At 37.1% G+C, this 18,550-nt stretch overlaps 1 protein-coding gene across 1 annotated transcript in view; it reads right to left on the bottom strand.

Moving 5' to 3' along the window:
* frmd3 (FERM domain containing 3) overlaps positions 1-18,550 on the bottom strand; it is a 65,219-nt gene that overhangs the window by 25,115 nt on the left and 21,554 nt on the right. The window contains exons 2-9 of the mRNA XM_079638460.1: positions 17,685-17,789; positions 16,575-16,617; positions 15,875-15,953; positions 10,139-10,236; positions 9,685-9,808; positions 8,339-8,426; positions 8,101-8,189; positions 4,874-4,937 (exon numbers count right to left, since the gene is read on the bottom strand). Coding sequence (XP_079494586.1) covers positions 4,874-4,937; positions 8,101-8,189; positions 8,339-8,426; positions 9,685-9,808; positions 10,139-10,236; positions 15,875-15,953; positions 16,575-16,617; positions 17,685-17,789 — 690 coding nt within the window. The remainder of the gene's footprint in view (positions 1-4,873; positions 4,938-8,100; positions 8,190-8,338; positions 8,427-9,684; positions 9,809-10,138; positions 10,237-15,874; positions 15,954-16,574; positions 16,618-17,684; positions 17,790-18,550) is intronic.

The following is an 18,550-nucleotide window of genomic DNA, read 5'->3' as shown; positions in this document are numbered from 1 at the left end:
GTAGTTTACGCAATTAGCTAATGAAAATGTGTTTCACATCATAAATGTTTTTATACTGTGTTTCATCACCACTAGACTGCTGCATTAACCGCTCAGGAGGACATGAACTGTTCGTAAGGATAATTATATGTTAGATGAATCATCATGCATGAGAGGACGAGAGCTACATCAGTGCTGTAATGAAAATGTATAGCGGTATTGGCTTTCTTCTGGATCGATATGCATCAGATTCCCGGTTCTCTCGTTAACATGATGAGATTACAGTGGACTGAATGTGCTAATCTGGCAACCGACCCATGTGACACCCTGAACCCATCAAATATATGTGCTGTATTATACGACCAGGACTGAAGCGGAAGTGAATATGTATGTGTTAGGCCAGTGTGACAGATATATATGAGGTCTGAAAACGTGCTGTGAAAAACAGACGTGTCAGGAGAATAAGTTCCATTAACCCTACGCGCTTGTAATCTGAGCCGGGGATCAATAGATGGAGTACTAAGCAGAACAGTGAATCCAGGCAGAAATCAATACAAACCACTTCCAGGCCGTTTAGCATCAAACTGCAATTCACTGCTGTACGCTCAGACTGAGCTTAGAGTCACGTCATAAAAACTAAACTAAATGTCAGAGCGCTCCCCCGTGCTATGCTCAGAGAGATCTGAATTTGACAGTCTACTACTCATCTGAGCTTCGAGCGGGAATCCTGCAGTAAACTAACTGTGATTACAAGTGTGTCCTCAAACTGGGGTTCGCAGAGACCCTCAGGTGGTGTAGCACAAACCGAAAATTAACACTAAAAGATTATAAACATACAAAATAGATTTGATTTAAATTGTTATTTTTTTCATGTTTAATATCTAATGGCTGATTCATCTTTATAGATATAAGTGTTAGGGTTGTGTTGATTTGCCATGGACTCTTAGTTTGCTTTTTCTGGTTTCCTGTGTTTTTGTTCCTGTTTCCTTTTTTTCATGTTTCCCACCACTCATTTATTACGATTATATTCCCTCCCCCTCCTCGTTATTTCCTTTTTATTTAAGCCATCAGTTTGATTCTAGTTTTGGTAACACTTTAATTTGATGGCTTCCACTTCTACTAACTATAAGTACCTTTGCACCTACATGTTAACTAACTGTCATTAGAGTATTAGTAGACTGTCTCCTTAACATCTGTTAACACTTTATTTTGATGCTCCCCAAACAGATATTCTAGTGTCTATAAGTAACTTTGCAACAACTTATTCTAATAACCCAAACCTAACAGTCTACTAATACTCCAATGAGAGGTAGTTGGGATGTAGTTGCAAAGTTACTTATAGTTAGTAGAATCTCTAAAGTGGAGCGTTGAAATAAAGTGTAACTAAAGCGTAACCCAAGTTTCCGTCCAGTGTTGTCTTTGCCACTGTTTGTAAAGCTGTTGTGTTTGTTTCTATTATCCTGGATTATCATCTTTGTTTTAGTTTTAGATCAATATATTTAATAGAGCTGTGATTATATCCCACATTTTTACATTGCAACGAAAAACCTGTGTGAAGTTTATTCTCTAAATATTTCAACGTTATTCATGAAATATTCCGACTTTATCCTTGAAATATTTCAACTTTATTCTCGAAATATTTCAACTTTATTCTCGAAATATTTCGACTTTATCCTCGAAATATTTCAACTTTATCCTCAAAATATTTAAACTTTATCCTCGAAATATTCCGACTTTATCCTCAAAATATTTCAACTTTATTCTCAAAATATTTCACTTTATCCTCATAATATTTCGACTTTATCCTTTATTCACGTTTTTATTTTTTATAATATTTACAGTCTTTTCTACGGAAGCCCTGAACCGCAACGTAAAAAAAAAAAAAAATCCCCTAAAATATGAGGATAAAGTCTAAATATTTCAACTTTATCCTTGTCATTTTAGGGGGGGGGTTTAGGGATTTTTTTTTTTAACTTTGCGGTTCAGGGCTTCTGTAGAAAAGACTAAATATTATAAAAATAAAAATGTTACTTTCAGGGTTATGTTAGATTTTATTGTGTGTCATTTATGTGCCTGTGTTTCTTACCCTTGTTAGTTTCCTTGGTTTCTGATTATTACACCTGTGTCTCAAATAGTCCCATTGTTTGCTTCTGTTTATATACACTTCCTGTTTTGTCAAGTCACCTTTTTTTATAAAGCGCTTTATACAATACCGATTGTTTCAAAGCAGCTTTACAGTGATAACAGGAAAATGATTCAATGATGCACACAGTTCATGTGGGCTGTACAGTACATCTAAAAGAAAATAGTGCCATTGTTCAGCTGAGGTTAATTCAGTGTTGATTCAGTTCAGTTGTAAAGAACATCAGTTGTAAAATTAGTTAGCAGTTCTGCTGAAAAACAGTAATGTCGTAATCCAGTTCAGTTCAGTTCTCATCCAATAGTACCAGTGCAGTCAAGTCAATAATATTGTTGAATATTAAGTGTCCCCAACTAAGCAAGCCAGAGGCGACAGTTAGGCTACACACATTAATAATTGATAAAAATGAAAAGGACCTTCCTAGACAGCAACACAGTGTCGGCCCACATCCGGTACATGTGGATTCCAGGAGGAATCAGCGCTTTTCAGAGATACCAAATGTTTCGAGGTGTTTTTGGAATAATACTCTATAGTTTAGTACTTAAATGTATAATTACAGTCTAACAAAAGCTCCTTAAAATAAAGTGTAACCATAAAACTTGTAATTATACATGTTAAACACAATGCTAGGATGCAGGTGGTTGCATAATATAGAGTTCATCCCTAGTCTTTATAATATTCAGTGTAATATTACATTGTGTGGATGTAACAATGTGGCACATTACATTACGTTATAATATTACAATGTAAGTCCATGTGATTTTTTGCTAACTTTATTGTCCACAAGCAAAAAAAAAAAAAAGTAATAGCACAAATCTCCTCAATAAGCCACAGGTATTATTATTATTCATGTCAGTGCTGGACGAGGTCTTCGAGGTCTGGTTAAATGCCTGACTGTAAGTATGAGCAATAAAGCAGAAATCATTCTGTGAGATTTGAGTAGCAGAAAAGGTCAGCCATTGCTCAACCTCTCAGGATAGTGAACAGTCTGCACTCCAACACTTCTGAGTGGAATATATCACAGTCAGACGTGCGCTTGTGTAAAACACAGTCACATGTCCAGTATAAGTAAACACACACACACACACACATCGGGTCGTGTGTGTGAACATGCAGATTCCAGCATTCAATGGTTCTTACTGTTCACACATACAGTATCAACCCAGCAACTTTCAGACTTGCATGTGTGGTGAACCAGACAGGCGATGACATGGTGTATACAGAATTAACACACACAGGTTTAGACATCGAACAACACTTTAGTTTCATACCCATCATATAATATGCATAACTTCAGAAGCAACCTAACAATGTACTTTTAAACAAATGGTTTTCAATCTTTTTGACTCAAGGGCCTAATAACTTTGGATTATAAGGATTTTTAAAAACATGTACCACTGTAATATTCAGTTTATAATATCTATAAACATGAGGGGGGTTTTTTTATCCCTAAAAAGCTTTTAGGAATTCTTTTTTATTTGCTAGCATTAACATTACTAACTCTATGAGATTATTCTGAATTGTGGACAGTATCGTTGCTTAACTTTAATTAATTAAAAATATGTATTCCATTATTCCATATTCCACAACATTTATTAAAAATATGTATATACTAAACATATTTGAGAATATAGTAATAAAGAATAGTAGTAATAAATACGTTTAGTAAAATCACCTATTACTTTTAACAGCTTAATAATATGATGTGTCTGTCTCACACAAAATAATTACTTTTATCAACGCAAATTCAAAATTAATAATTTTAATTAGAAAATTCAGTGAAATACTTGATCATTATGATGTTTATCACAATTGTGCAGTCCTGAATGACAGTGTTGCTCATGAAAGTCGTATGAATACTCTATGTTGGGCACTACAACTAAAGTCTGATTGAAATCAGGACAGATATGTGGGTGAGGAACTGTAAGGCTGTATAATAATAATTCATAAGTTAATCAATGGCCATGATGTATATGTTTACTCACCAGCAAATGGAAAAGTTCACACAGAGAAAAGAAGACAGAAGCACATGTAAAACTAGATTTAAAGCGTGACACAAACAGAATGACAGGCACAGGAAGCTGAATAAAGGCCCGTTCCACCAAGGATGATAATAATAACTATATATTAAGTTATATAATAACCGCTAATATTCGGTTTATTATCAGTGTGTGCTAGTTACGTCATCAGCCGCTTTAAATGCTCAAGTTTTTTAAAGTCTGATGAATTCTGATTGGCTTTATATTATTCATCAGCTAGGGGTAAAAAATTGTTCTGAAAGTTATTTCAATGCTATTGTTCCTCTGTGCAGTTATCATTATAGATGTGGTGTGGGCTCTATTATTATATAATTACAAAGATTTTTTTAAAATATATATATACTTAATTATTGTCCTTGGTGTGAATGTGCCTTAAATCTGTTCTAATCGGAAATCTGTGTGAAAATGAGGTCAAAGAGCCATTTAATAGGTTTTATTATGTATAAATCTTTAAAAGAAAATCTTGTCAGCTATGTATAATGAAGAATAGAGACATGGTAATGTTAATAAATATATAAAAGACAATGCGAGTAATTTACCTAAGGTTATAAATGAATGTAAAATAACATGTATTGCACAGCATAAAAAAAAAAAGCTAGAATGGTTTGAAGTCAAAGTAAATTGGCGTTGCATGGTGGGTAAATGCATTGTGAACCATATGACTACAATGAACGTGAGCTTTAAGAAAAACAGTTTACAAGATAATATATCCTACCTCTCTTTGCACGCCAATCACATAGAATGTTTTCCCTTCGAACTTAAATTTGCTGACATCTGCCCTGCAAGAGTGAGACATTACAAATGAAATGTTACAAGTGAGACGTTCAATGCAAAAACTTCATGTCAACAGTCAGACACAAGAGAGAGAGAGAGATTAATAGACATATAAAACTCTTAAAACGTCTAGCCTTGAGTGCATTTATCTGCTTGTTGACTGTGGGCTGGTGTTAACAACGCTACAAAACCTTATGTCATAGATCATGAGCACTCACAGAACACTCATTGATCAGCTGATACTCCGTCTGATCGACTGGCCTTACATAATGTCTGTGAGTCAGCGCGCACAGGCTTTAAACTGTCTGACGGGAAACAGTTTGGTTTACAAGCTCACAGGCTGATTTTGAGGACGAACAGCTCCTACTCGCAGTTCAATTTGGTTCATGGCATCAAATCTTTGAAAGATATTCAAGTTGCAAGATATCCTCAAGCACTATATACATTCCACTTTGTTCTCAGATTTATGTCTGTTCACACCAACGACGATAACTACAACAATAACGATAACTTCTTAGCATTTAATATGGCAGACAGTAAAACTGCAGCGCATCCTTATAATAAACAGAACGTTATCAGTTATGGTTTTACCATAATCTACTCGCATCAAATTCAAAATACATTTTTATGGATTTACTAGATATTATTCAGCGCCGTGCTGAACACCGTAACGTCGCATTCTTTGCTCCGTCTGGATGTGTTGATGAAGTTTTAGTTTTTAAGAAGAAAACATTTCTGAATAATGACACGGAATTCATTCATGAATTTGTGTGAACAACACACGGCATCCGTCTACGTCTACTTTGGTCAGAGCGGTAATAATGTGATTAAGGTGTTTACATGCCTGTTCATTGTGATTGAAATCAGCGTACGCCACATAGTTTAATGCGATTATGGTTAATACGATTATGAGCTTAATCGCATTCGTTTGATCAAAGTATTGCGTTAATAATCGCATTATGAGGGTGCATGTAAACGCACTCATTGATGATAATGACACCAAACCATGAACAGAAAGATCTGATGGCTTAAATACACAGAGATGATCATTAAAGGGACAAGAAACAGGTGTGAAACTTAATGAGAAACTATGGCAACAAATGGGCGAGGAACTGAAGGATGAGACCTTGGATGGGCTGGCAGAAGGGAACACCAAGGTGGAGACGATAGAGGGAGGAGCTAGGGTGGAGATGGGAGGAGCCAGAGGATGACCCAGAGCAGAGCCAGGACGAAGGCCCATGGCAATACTGATGGAGCCAGGAGCCCCGACTGAGGTGAAGTTGTGATAAGAGACCGAGGAGTAGTCAAGGGGATGTGGACCCAGGGTGAAGCTGAAGACCTGGGGGGCCAAGGTGGAGCCGCAGGTGTGCATTACTGAGGTGGCGGCGTGGGCTTGGCAGACTTGTCAGAGTCAGTGCGACGAAAGGATAATGGTGGAACCAGAGGGAAGGAGGAGTCTGGCTAAGCCAGAAGGGTGAATGGTCGAGGCACAGCAGGAGATCCGCAAGTCCGAACCAGAACCAGAGTGACAAAAGACCAAGCAGAGCCTGAGGGACGAAAGAGCTCGGTTGAACCTGAGGGATGACAGACCAAGGTGGAGCTGATGGGTCGGAGAGCTGAAATGAAGTCCGGGGCTCGGAGGCTTGAGATGGAGCTGAGGGCGTAACTGGACCAAGGTGGAACTGATGTCTGGGAAGCCCAAGGTGGATCCGAGCAGCTGGGCGGAACCACAGAAGGAGGAGCCGAGGGGCTGAAGGGATAGGCAGAGGAGGAGGGAGAGGGAGGCTGGGCAGGACCATCCGTGTCGAAGGATTCTTGGAGCTCGACATAGCCAACGGTGATAAAGTAGACTTGGAGTTAGTCTGATTTAATGACAATGAATATGACTTGGGACTGGACTGAACCATCAGAGACGAAGACAATTTGGGACTATACAGGACCAGCGGAGACTGGCGACCTTGAAACATTTCATTATCCAGCTCATCAAATAATAATTCCTTGGAAACCCACTTCATTGATTGCCTTTCAGCGACGGGAGTGTGGCTGGGGCTCCAATTCATCTCCTCAATGGAAACTAATATTTTCTCAATGATGGATGCTGTTTCCAGCTCATGCACCTGTTCAGACTCTGTAATAGGCTCGGGCTCCAGGACGAACGTGGCCTCGGGCAGTCGCTCTGGCTCTATCTTCGTAGCGTATTACAGCATGGCTGAAGGCTGACTGGGCTCTGGGTCCGGATCGGGGCAGGCGATGTCTTCATACAGCGAGGCAGACAGTGAATAGTGAATTAGTCGCATCTGACGAGTAGCCACTCCACATATTCGGCAAAACTGCCTCAAGGACCTTCCATGGACAGGCGTGTCTTGGAGCGAGTGGTCCGGATATTGAGTCAGGCTCGGCAGATCTAAGAAATCCCTTGTGTGGTCCTTGAGGGAACGATCCTCTTGTTCAATGAGAAGCAGGCGTACAGCTGGAATTTCCATTCCTTTTTTCCATTTAAATAATTTATTCTGTCATGGTTGCATGCAGCGAGTCGAATAAAGATTATGTGTGATGCAGAATGCCCAAATAAATGCACTTTTAATAAACACCAGAGAAAGAGAAACACACTACACTTAAACATTGACATTCTTTAAATTTGGGTGGATTCTGATTGGCTGTCAATATTTTTATCATTTATTCATTCATTTTATAAAAATTTTCTTAAAGTGATTCCAACTATATTGTTCCTCAGTTTCGTTATTGTTATAGTTGTGATGTGGACACCTCTATTCTCAAAGAATTAGAATGAAATAAACTTTACAGTGATAGTTATCATTATGGTTATCATCCTTGGTGTGAACAGTCTATAAGTGGGTCTTTCTCTCCAAAAAAAAAAGCTGGAAAGTGGACCCTTTTTTGCAGGGGAAATCCAGTCAATTCAATAGGAATCCATGTGATTGGGAATTTCACAACAAGTGGATTCGCCACGTTGACCAACAGAAAGCTTCTTGTTTTAAAAGTGGCTTCTGTGTGAGCTGTGCTTCATACATCACTACACAACTGACAATGGATCTTTTTGACATTTGTGTGACCGCACCTTACACTAAACTACACTGAGTAGGATGAGGTGGAGGTGGAGAGTGAATCTGAGAGTGCAGCTAATGATAAGAGGTTTTTTATAGTTACCATTTTAAAAGATGTATCCTCTTATTTCCCTGGAAAACTACAAACCCTCTTGCAGTGAACCCCAGGAAAGCTGTGGATCCTGTGAAATCCTGAAACGAAATAAATCAAAGATCAGATTTTTTATCTTTTAGCTATATATACTGTATTGTACTTTATATGTACTTAACACTAGATATTTACTAGATACAAGATGCAGTATATAATAGATCTTTTGTAAGTTTCTGAGGCGAGTCAGTACCTTGCACGGGTGTGGGTCCACTCCATATGTGTCTAGTGTGTAGGCCCTCTGAAGAAGGTTTAACTCGGCGAGTGCAGGACACTGTCCCCTACAGAAACAATGTTATTTTACAATCTCCAGCTCTCCAACTACATACAACCCTGGTTTCACAGACAAGGCTTAAGCCAAGTTCCAGACTTAAATACATGTTTAAATTGTTTAAACTGAAAGCATTTTAAAATGTAAGAATATTTCACAATATTACTGTTTTTGCTAGCCTGGGGTGCGTTTCCCGTACAACTATATAGCTCACTGCTTAACTACCATAGTACGATGCATCGTTGGAGAAATCAAATAGCTCGTCACGACTGTTTCCCGAAACCGTATGTCGCAAAGTATCGTTCAACCACGTTGGTTTATGACGTCTCGCACGTGGTGGACTAATAAATTATTTTAATTAATCTGTTTGAGATCGAATTAACGCTAGATTTTGTCATATAAGTTACAGACATGGCATCTGAAGACCATTTCTAATTTTTCTCAGTTATTTTTCTTTATTACCAGACTCAATATTTGGCTCGTTCTTACATAGTAGAGCGCGTTCGCACATGCGCAGTCTTCAAAAACGGTGCTTTAAATCTCTTGACAAACTAAAAGACGTAAATTACATTTGTATGTATTCTAAATAAATAACACGGGTTGTACTGAATGTCAGCTTGCTTATTTTGCTAAAGATAAGGATTTATTCAGTCTATATCTCATGTAAACTAGAAACTATGCTTCTAACCACAGCTCGAGAGCTGTCGTTCCAACCACACAAGTTTGCGATGCTGTTTGCGAACGTTCGTTGGAACGATGGTTTCGGGAAACACCAAATCGTTGAACTATGCTGATAACAATTGAACTTGAGACCATAGTTGGCTAACGATGCTTTCGGGAAACGCACCCCAGGTTGACACCAGACTCTTCTCAGTTGTAACTGAGAGTGGGTCTGGGGAAAGTTCATTCACAGCCCATTTCCAAAGAGGTGTCACCAACGGACGTCGCTCAAATGCCTCTGGGCGCAATTGGATAGACCTAAAACCAATCAGATCGTCATCATGTAAAGCCCGCCTCAACGTTTGTGATTGGTGCCTCGATTTGGAAAAATTGGAAATGGGCTTGAATGGGCTCTTGGCCAGACGGACTTGCAGAGCAAATCTCAAATTTGCTGGAAGTTCGTAAGGGTTTTCTCCGGCTTTTACAGCATGTTTTTGCTGTATTTATGATCAAATAAAGGCTGACCTCAAACTTTTGAACAGTTGTATCACACAAATAAATGTTTGCTAGACTCCAATTGGCAGACAGCTTATTTTTTTTTCTCTCACCTCAGCTCATTTTGGTGGATCTCTATGATCTTGCGCTCTAGTTTGAGGGACTGTTTGGGGAAGAGCTTGAAGTCGCTGATGTAGTCAACAGGATGTTCCTCAGGATCATAGTCCCCAAGTTCAGCTAGAACAAGACAAACAGCCTTAAAAATCATCAAATAACCACATGAAAAAGCTAAAGAGCCCATTAAGATACCTTTGTATCTAGAACAAGAGACTCTCCTCTGTTCCTGATCTAAATGAGGTTCATATCCATTAGAAACTCTCTTTGTTGTTCACTTTGAGAAAGAAAATATGGTTTGAAATATGAGTGCTCATTAGTTAAAAAGCTTCCAGAAGGAAATTGCTCAGGAACACCATGCTACTGGTGCTATCAATCAAATAATATTCAAGCTTTGGTTGCAAAACACAATGTAATGAAATGTGTGATTGGTTGTAGATGTTGTATTCTTACCCTGCACTATACAGGCTCCAAGATACGCAGCATCGGCGAACGGACATAAAAGCCTACCGTGGTACACGTCTCTCTTCAACTGTAGGTACAGAAGGTACCTGACACAGAGAAACAACAAGAAAGGAGATATTTCCAAAGAGTGTTATTTCAACATGAATCATTCACCACGTATTCTCCTTTACTTCACTGTAGCATACTTTCAAAAAGAGCACCTATTACGTAAACAATAGCCTACAGTTTAAAAGAATATACTTAAAGGGGTCATGACATGAGAAACCAAATTTGCCTTGATCTTTTGGTATATAAGAGGTCTTTGTACCATTAAAACGTCCTGCAAGTTCAATGCTTAAGACTTCCTCCCCATTATAAACGAATCATTTATTTAATCAAGCTCTAAATACAGCTCGTTCTGGATCCATGGTAAGAAGTGACGTCACGGTGCGAAGTGACGTACCAGCGTTTGCATATGACCGCCTCCAGCACAAGACAACTACGCTTTAAGCGCAAGACAACTACACTCATTTCGTACCGTTGTCGCGCCCGCGCGCTGCGCGCCTCACAAGTGTTCAGTCGACGGACAGCGAGTGAGTCTGTGTACAGGGAAATTACGATGCTACGCAGATGTGCTGTTCCTGGCTGTGGACAAACAACATCTTTGAATGCACTTTATTTTTTGCGGACGTCTCAGTCACGGCAGTGTTAGTTTAAGCGTTTGTTCTATACATTTGAAGGATGACTGTATTGAGAACAAATCCCAAAATGATGCTGGCTTTGCCAGAAAACTGTTGCTCAAAGATAAGTCCGTGCCGACTATTCTGGGCTCAACAACGACGACGCAAACTGTAAGTAATGTATTTAAAACTTTAAACTACTTTTTAAATACGCTGAATACCCAAATGTTCTGGCTGGGGGCGTTAATAATTGATGCATAGGCACTGACGTTAGCCAATCATAACAGTGGGCGTTAACACTGAACTCTTAAAGGGGAAACACCCCCAAAACAGACTGTTTGAATCAGAGGATGAGAAACAGGGTGGGAAAAGATCATAAATCACTACATTTTAAAAGTTTTTTGTAAAAAAAACTATAGTAATACTATAATTGCACCTAAGGGAACATAATAATAAAATAAAACAAACCATGTCATGACCCCTTTAAGTGCAAACTTTAAGTTTTTGCAACGTCATATAGTGCAATTCATAAATTATTTTATTATTATTAAGGGCAAATCATGTGCACAATAATGGTTGTCAACTTAATGACGTAAAAAAAAAAAAAAACACGGTTTACTGAACAGGGTGCTATGTCTCAAAGTTTGACAGCTGTAGAATGACCTTCTAGTTTCGCAATTGGCTGGTGTTTAATACAAATAAAATGTTGATACCCTTCAGTTCTGGCATCCTCTCCTGATTTTCAGAGCAGAAATGTCTACCAGATGGTCTGTGCTCACTGGCAAACTAGCCCTGCTTTAGTACACTAACATTACTGAGCACTCAACACTACTGTTTCCTTTAAGAAATGTTACTTTTGTAAGGCCTAAAAATAAGTGCACATGACACACCTCACAGAGATAAGTCTGAACTGACAATGACATTTAAGACGGAATACGGACATGCACTTATAACATAAGTACAACATGATATAAATATAACATGATCCCAATGAGAATCTGTATTTAATTTTTAACAAAGTACCAAAAAAATGCATTTGGTTGTGTTCTACGTATATGTACAGTGGGAGCTCAATATATATATATTTTTAATTATGGTCAAACTTGAAAATGCACAATGGCTCTACATTATTGAAGAGAGGACAAGTGCAAACTGAATTTACAATCTATTTCACTTCCCTTTGGAAAAAGAAGTGCACTTTAGCATATATTAAAAAAAGAATACTTTTTATGGAAATAATATACATGAAACGAATATACAGTACTTAAATGCAAACTGAATACAAAGCTTTTGGACATCTAATTACGTGTTAATTGCAATTAAATTAAGTTGTATTATAATTTAGCTTTTTAATAAATGCAATTAGTTGCATTTTGTAGTAACCCAAATAGAACTTAAGTACATCTTCTTCATATGTAATTCTATAATAACTTCTATTGTATTTTTAAAATATGGTTAAAGTGTGAATGTACTGACAAGCATTCATGGCAAACTAATAGCTGTACTTAAATGTCTACTGAAACTTGTAAGTCTTGCATTTTAATATATTTGTAATTACACATCTGTAATTATGAAGTTGCAATTTAGTACATGTAAAATGTTAACTTTGAATTTAATATTGAATAACAAACTAGAGATAAAATAATAATACTTTACATGTGCTTTAGTATGTTAGTCAACACATCAAAATAAGTGTAGTTTTTTAAAGCATGAAAATAGTATTAAAACATAATGATTTAAAAACACTTTAAAGTAAAACTTTTAATTTGACATTATTACAAAGTGCACTTTTTAAAAGTGTGAAAACATGTTATTAAAATCTGCAAGTACAGTGAAACATGATATTCAAGGAAAAAAATGATTATGTAAATGGAGGGACTTGATATCCAGTGAAGTAATTTCAGAGGCGTTTGATGAAAGACTCTAAAAACTTTTTTTAGTATTGGAATAATGTGCACTGAGACCATATATTAATAATTCACAATAAGAATAACAGGGTCCTTTTTGCTTTGATGGTGATTTCTGAAGTTTGTATGACGGAATGCATTGGCCAAACGTTTGCATCTGCTTTTGTGCACTTGCATGTTTCTGTTTTCTCCCTTCTCGCTCTTTGTAACCCACTGCACTCAAATCCATTCTTTATATGAAATATTAAAGAGAGAGAGAGAGCGGTAGGAAATATATATAGTTGTTTTCTGTGTCAAACAGCTTTAACAGGAAAAACTCTAGTATGGAGCAGAAAATAGCATGAACTGGCACATTAATGCATCTCTTGCCCATCTCAAACCCTTGCTTTCTCTTTCACAGGAAAAGACTATTTAAACTCAGACAACCTGAACTCCCTCTCTCACACACACACACACACACACACGCCTCGCTCTCTCTAAAGCTTCTGTCTGGCCACAGGAACATTCTCCTTTTCCAGCGCACAGAGAAAGCGTGGAAGATCGAGAAAGACAAACACATTTATCTTGACAGTTCAGATGGTGTACATGCACTGAGCACCATGTTGTGAGAGCAGCACTAATGATTTAGTCACACCAACAATCTGTGTGTGTGTGTGTGTGTGTGTGTGTGTGTGTGTGTGTGTGTGTGTGTGTGTGTGTGTGTGTGTGCGCGTGTGTGTGTGTGTGTGTGTGTGTATACAGCGAGATGGAATCAAAGCTCGTGCTTGCAACGTCGCTCTCTGAAAATGTAAGAGGAATATGTGACACACATTGACACTGACAGTCTATTCAGAATATGTTTTGCTTCCTTTTGAGGACAAAAAAAAACCTATTAACATAAAAATTGAGGAGAAAACATATTTCATATTAATTTATGGCAAAATAAGGATGTCTGAAATGATGAAAAGAAAAATATTTTACAAAAACAGAAAAGTTCTTGCCTAATTAAAAAGTTATTGAAATATTTGTGATCATTGTTGGAATGAAAGTATTCTTAAGTTCCTCCTTTTCCTCTGTTTGTTATCCGGTCACGTCTACGTTTAGTGTCTGTTGCTCCGTCCTGTTTGCTAGTTTTTTGGAACATTATTATTAAACTTGGTGTTGGAACTTTATTCATCGTCTTCGTCTGTTTACCTGCAACCACCTGTGACAATATATATACACACACATATCTATTTAGCCTATATATAAATGCATAGGCTACATACACATATACAGTATCTCACGAATAATCAATTTGACAGCACTAATTTAAATAGACGATATACCGCTTCTGTATACAGAATACAGTTTCATTTGAAATGACAATAGATGATATATTGGTTTATGTGCTTAAATGCTTGTCAGTACAAGACAGAAGAAGTCATTGTAAAATTACACATAGGCCTGGTTTCACAGACAGTGCTTAGATTAACACAGAGTTAGGCCTTAGTTCAATTAGGGCATTTAAAGGTACAATATGTAGGATTTTTGCAGTAAAATATCCAAAAACCACTAGGCCAATGTTATATATTTTGTTTAGTTGAGTACTTACGTACAATATCCCAAATGTTTCCAACTATTTGTACATCGTGAGAAAATTGTGATTTTAACCAAGGAAACGGGATGTGTGAGCAGGGGTGAGGGAGTCGCCAGTCAATGGGGTCATATCCGCGTTACCCTCGGTTTCCTGCTCGTACTGCCATAGTAACCATGGCGACAGACGTGGACAACTGGGTTATGCCTAGCAGGACGATCACGCTGTTGTTGTTTTGTTCAAACATTATGGACCATGCCAAGCAGACTTTGAGACATAAAGAGGACTAAAATGAAGATCAACATCTTTCGAGATGCCGAGAGCTCCGCGACTAACTTCGACTTGACAGAGACGCGAGTGTTTGCATGTACTTTATTAGACAGGTGAGCAAATGTACATACAACTAATCAATGTTATTTAGTTCAACATGATGAAATGTTAGAATATGATCTGTATGTTATTTTAATGTTGATCTAGCTTACTGCTAGTCTCATATAGCCAACAAACAACCTAACTAACAACATTCAACACACTCAAATGCCGTTTAGTGTGATAGTGTAACTGTTAGAGCGAGTGAAACAGCGCTGCGTTACCTCACAAGTTTAATTCGCCCTGCTTCATACCACAGTCATGTTAAAAACATCAATGTATTCACTCATCCATAAAAGATCCATCAGCTTGACGACAAGATCCATAACTCCGCTTAATGCTTTGCGTCATCAATATACGCCTTTGTTATTGTAAGAGGTTAGCGACCCCTGGCGGTAAAAAAACCTACATATTGTACCTTTAAGTGACTTTTATAAACATGCCTTAGAATAAAACATTACTGGTGTGCATCTTGAGATAAAACAATGGCACTGACATATTTTAAGATTGTGTCAGTGCAAGTTGCTTTCAGTTCAGACAGCTCAACTCACATTTAGTCTGGGACTAGCTTAAGCCTTGTCTGTGAAACCGGGGGATAAAGACGTAATTAAGCCCTATTGTGGTTCAGAAAAGCACTTATAATTTGAACTGATAGCATTTAATATAAATCTATAACAATATTAACTACAATACATTTAAATTTTATTGCAATTAACATGCAATTAAGTGTCCTAAAAATTACATTTACTTATTTTGTTATATTACTTTATATATATATATATATATATATATATATATATATATATATATACATTTTTTTTTTTTTTCTTTTTTTTTTTGGTCTCACCACTGATTATAGTAATGAGAATTGTAGTGTTTAATTTCAAAAAAAAAAAAAAAAGAAGAATTTCTTCTGATTTTGGAGTGAAATATGAATGTGCATGTTCTTGACAGGTTTCGTGAGATGCACTGTAATGAGATCACATTGGTTGCTTTGACATGAAAGAAGCCACCGATCAGCCGTTCTGGCTTCAGCTACAAAGTAAACATGCTCTTTCAGATGAAACTGGAACGGTCTGCTCAGGAGGTGTTTTTAAAATGCAAATCTCTTCCAGAAAATCCTCAATCTCATACACTTGGCTTGAGCGATTCAGGGCTGTTTATACTGTGACTGGCCGGGGTTGTTTTTATGTCATTCCAATGCAATTTGAACATTAGATCAGAGAACTGTTACCTTGTCAGCTCTTCCTTGATCTTGATTGGCTCCTGAGGGTAGAACTTCACCCTGAAGCACATAGTGTATGGCTGGTGACCTGAAAACAGCACAACATCAACAATCAGACGAGGGGAGAGAGAGAGAGAGAGAGAGAGAGACAACTTGAGCGTAAGCCAGTGAGTGTGAGACGGATTATGCAGAGAACAAACCGAGGGCATGAGGAGAGCTAAAATGATTATATTAATCCATGAGATGAGGGAAACCCCTCTGGTGAAGAATGAAATGAAGTCTTCAAAGATAAACGTAATGAGTCTGAGAAGTTAAGAGCTCAAAGGGAAAGATTGACTTCATTGACGTCACTTTGTCTACGATCTCTCTCTGTCACTTGTCCGCTACGTGTTCATTGACCTCCCCTCTGTAATTTTTTTACCACATTTTCTGAATGTTTTACCTTTGTAAAGATGCGGTCACATTGGCAAATGGTCCATTGTTATTGTAAATAGCGATGAGAGACACTTTCAAACCAAGCAGCTTAATATTGGTCAAAGCAACAAACGCATGTGACTAACTTGAACCCTTTGTGAAATATGCATTGGAAAATGTTACCACCTTATGCATAATTCCTATTGAAACGGGTTTCGCTGACAAAACTTCACGAACAACAGTAAATGTGACTTGATGCCAACCTGAGGGCAAGAACGAAATAAATAAAACTTACATTTCATCTGTTTCACGACTGGTTTGCTCGGGTCCAACCAATGCTGTAAAAAATGACAAGAGAAAGAATTATTCACTGCTGTGCGCTGACAAGTAAAGATGGTGACAAATCAAAAATGTTTATGGTAAACACTTTAGATAAGCATATCCTGCTCAGGAAATGATCGTAAACAACATTCCCACTGATGAACAATCCCTTTTTTTCTATAGCGGGCATTCATATTACAACATAAATGACTGTAAATAATTCACTACAGTTCTGCTGGGAGGTTTTCTGCTCGACTGAAGAAACATTGTCGTACATACAGTAGGCAGGGTAAAACCCCTTGGTCGGTTGTCATGGTAACTTTGTTCAGAATTTAAAGCCAGTATGATAGGCTACTTAAGGATAAAATATCTGGTGAGAGTACAGAAATAAGTACGATTTATGTAAGATTTATGAGTTTTTACATTACTGTTCAAAAAGTTTGGGGTCAGTAAGATTTTTAGATGCATTAAATTGATCAAAAGTGTCAGTAAAGACTTACATTGCTTCAATTTGTAAAAATGTTTTCAAATATAATATATATTTTTAAATGTAATAATATTTCACAGTGTTACTGTTTTTTCTGAATTTTTGAGAAAATAAATGCACCCTTGGTGAGCATAATAGACTTTGGTAACACTTTAGTTTAAGGTGTAATTAAAGGTTACTTAAACATACTATAGTAACAACAGTAAATTCTGCATAACTAACTAACTAACTAACCCTAAACCTAATCTTAACTCTAAAGTAAGTAGGCATACATGTAGTATGCACTTATTTGTGTAATTACACTGTAACAACGTCACCTTAAAATAAAGTGTAAACAAGACCTCTTTCAAAAACAAATCTTACGGACCCCAATTGTTGTAACCGTGTTGTACTTGCCACTCAGGAAGCAGGATTTTAAGTTGAATGTATGTTTTAGGTTTATTTATTGTAAAAGCTTGTGCAGAATGTTATTGCAGATTCCACTTGTTGTGATGTGTTTTATGTTGGAGCCACAGTATATCTGCTGAAGTTATAATAAACTTTTAGGTCAGAGTATATTTAACGAATATTGGGCCCGAGTGGTGAATGTGTAGTTACCCTTTGTTTCTCGGGGTCCACATATCTGATGCCAAAGTAATCTTTCTCCAGCAGGCTGTAGTAGTTACACACATGATCCAAGAGAAACTGCCCTTTTGTGTCTCTCTGTGGAGGAAAGAAAAATCAAAGGAATAAAAATCAAAACCAAGTCACATCATTACAGCAGAGATTTAAGATCAAATATAATAGTGAGCAAGCTAGTTCTCGTGAATATATATTGAGTGTATCATAATATTGACTGTTGTGTGTATAATAAGTTCATTGATTTACAACAGTTATAAACAAAAAATACACTAATACACAAATGCATATGAAAGGACCATATTTTTTAATATACTAAATATGATTGAGCTTGAGTTCTGAATTAAATGTGGAAAAACAGCACAATAAAAAGCATAATGCTACAACCAATGTAGTCCGATTGATGAAGAAATTACTTTCGAGCAGGTTCTTTTATTGAACAGCACAAAAGAGTCACTGGCGAGTTATCGGTTTGAATCAGTCGGACAAATCCTTCACTGAATGAACTGAATGAATCACCAGAGCTGCTACTGAATCAACATCTGACTCTCTCACTGAACTACATTTATTTTCAGCAATGACTGACTGACCTCAAATGAAGCTAGAAATGCTTTATGTTCATAAAGTCAAAATTAAATAAAATATGAAGATTTTTGGCTTTTAGTATGTTATCTATAAGCTAGTGTGCTCCAAAACAATGACACAATTTGCATTAAAGGGATACTTCACCGCTGGAAAGATGAATGTGTATATAAAATGGGTCATTTATGTGGTAGAAATGTGAAATTATTTTAGAAGTTGGTGCCTTCTAGACTGAGAAAAGCTAGAAAATGTATTTTTGGCTC

This window comes from Phoxinus phoxinus (assembly GCF_949152265.1).
Source record: "Phoxinus phoxinus genome assembly, chromosome: 15".
NCBI classification, from domain to species: Eukaryota; Metazoa; Chordata; class Actinopteri; order Cypriniformes; family Leuciscidae; genus Phoxinus; species Phoxinus phoxinus.
Note: the sequence above shows the minus strand (reverse complement) of the source record. Positions and strands in the feature narration are given on the sequence as shown.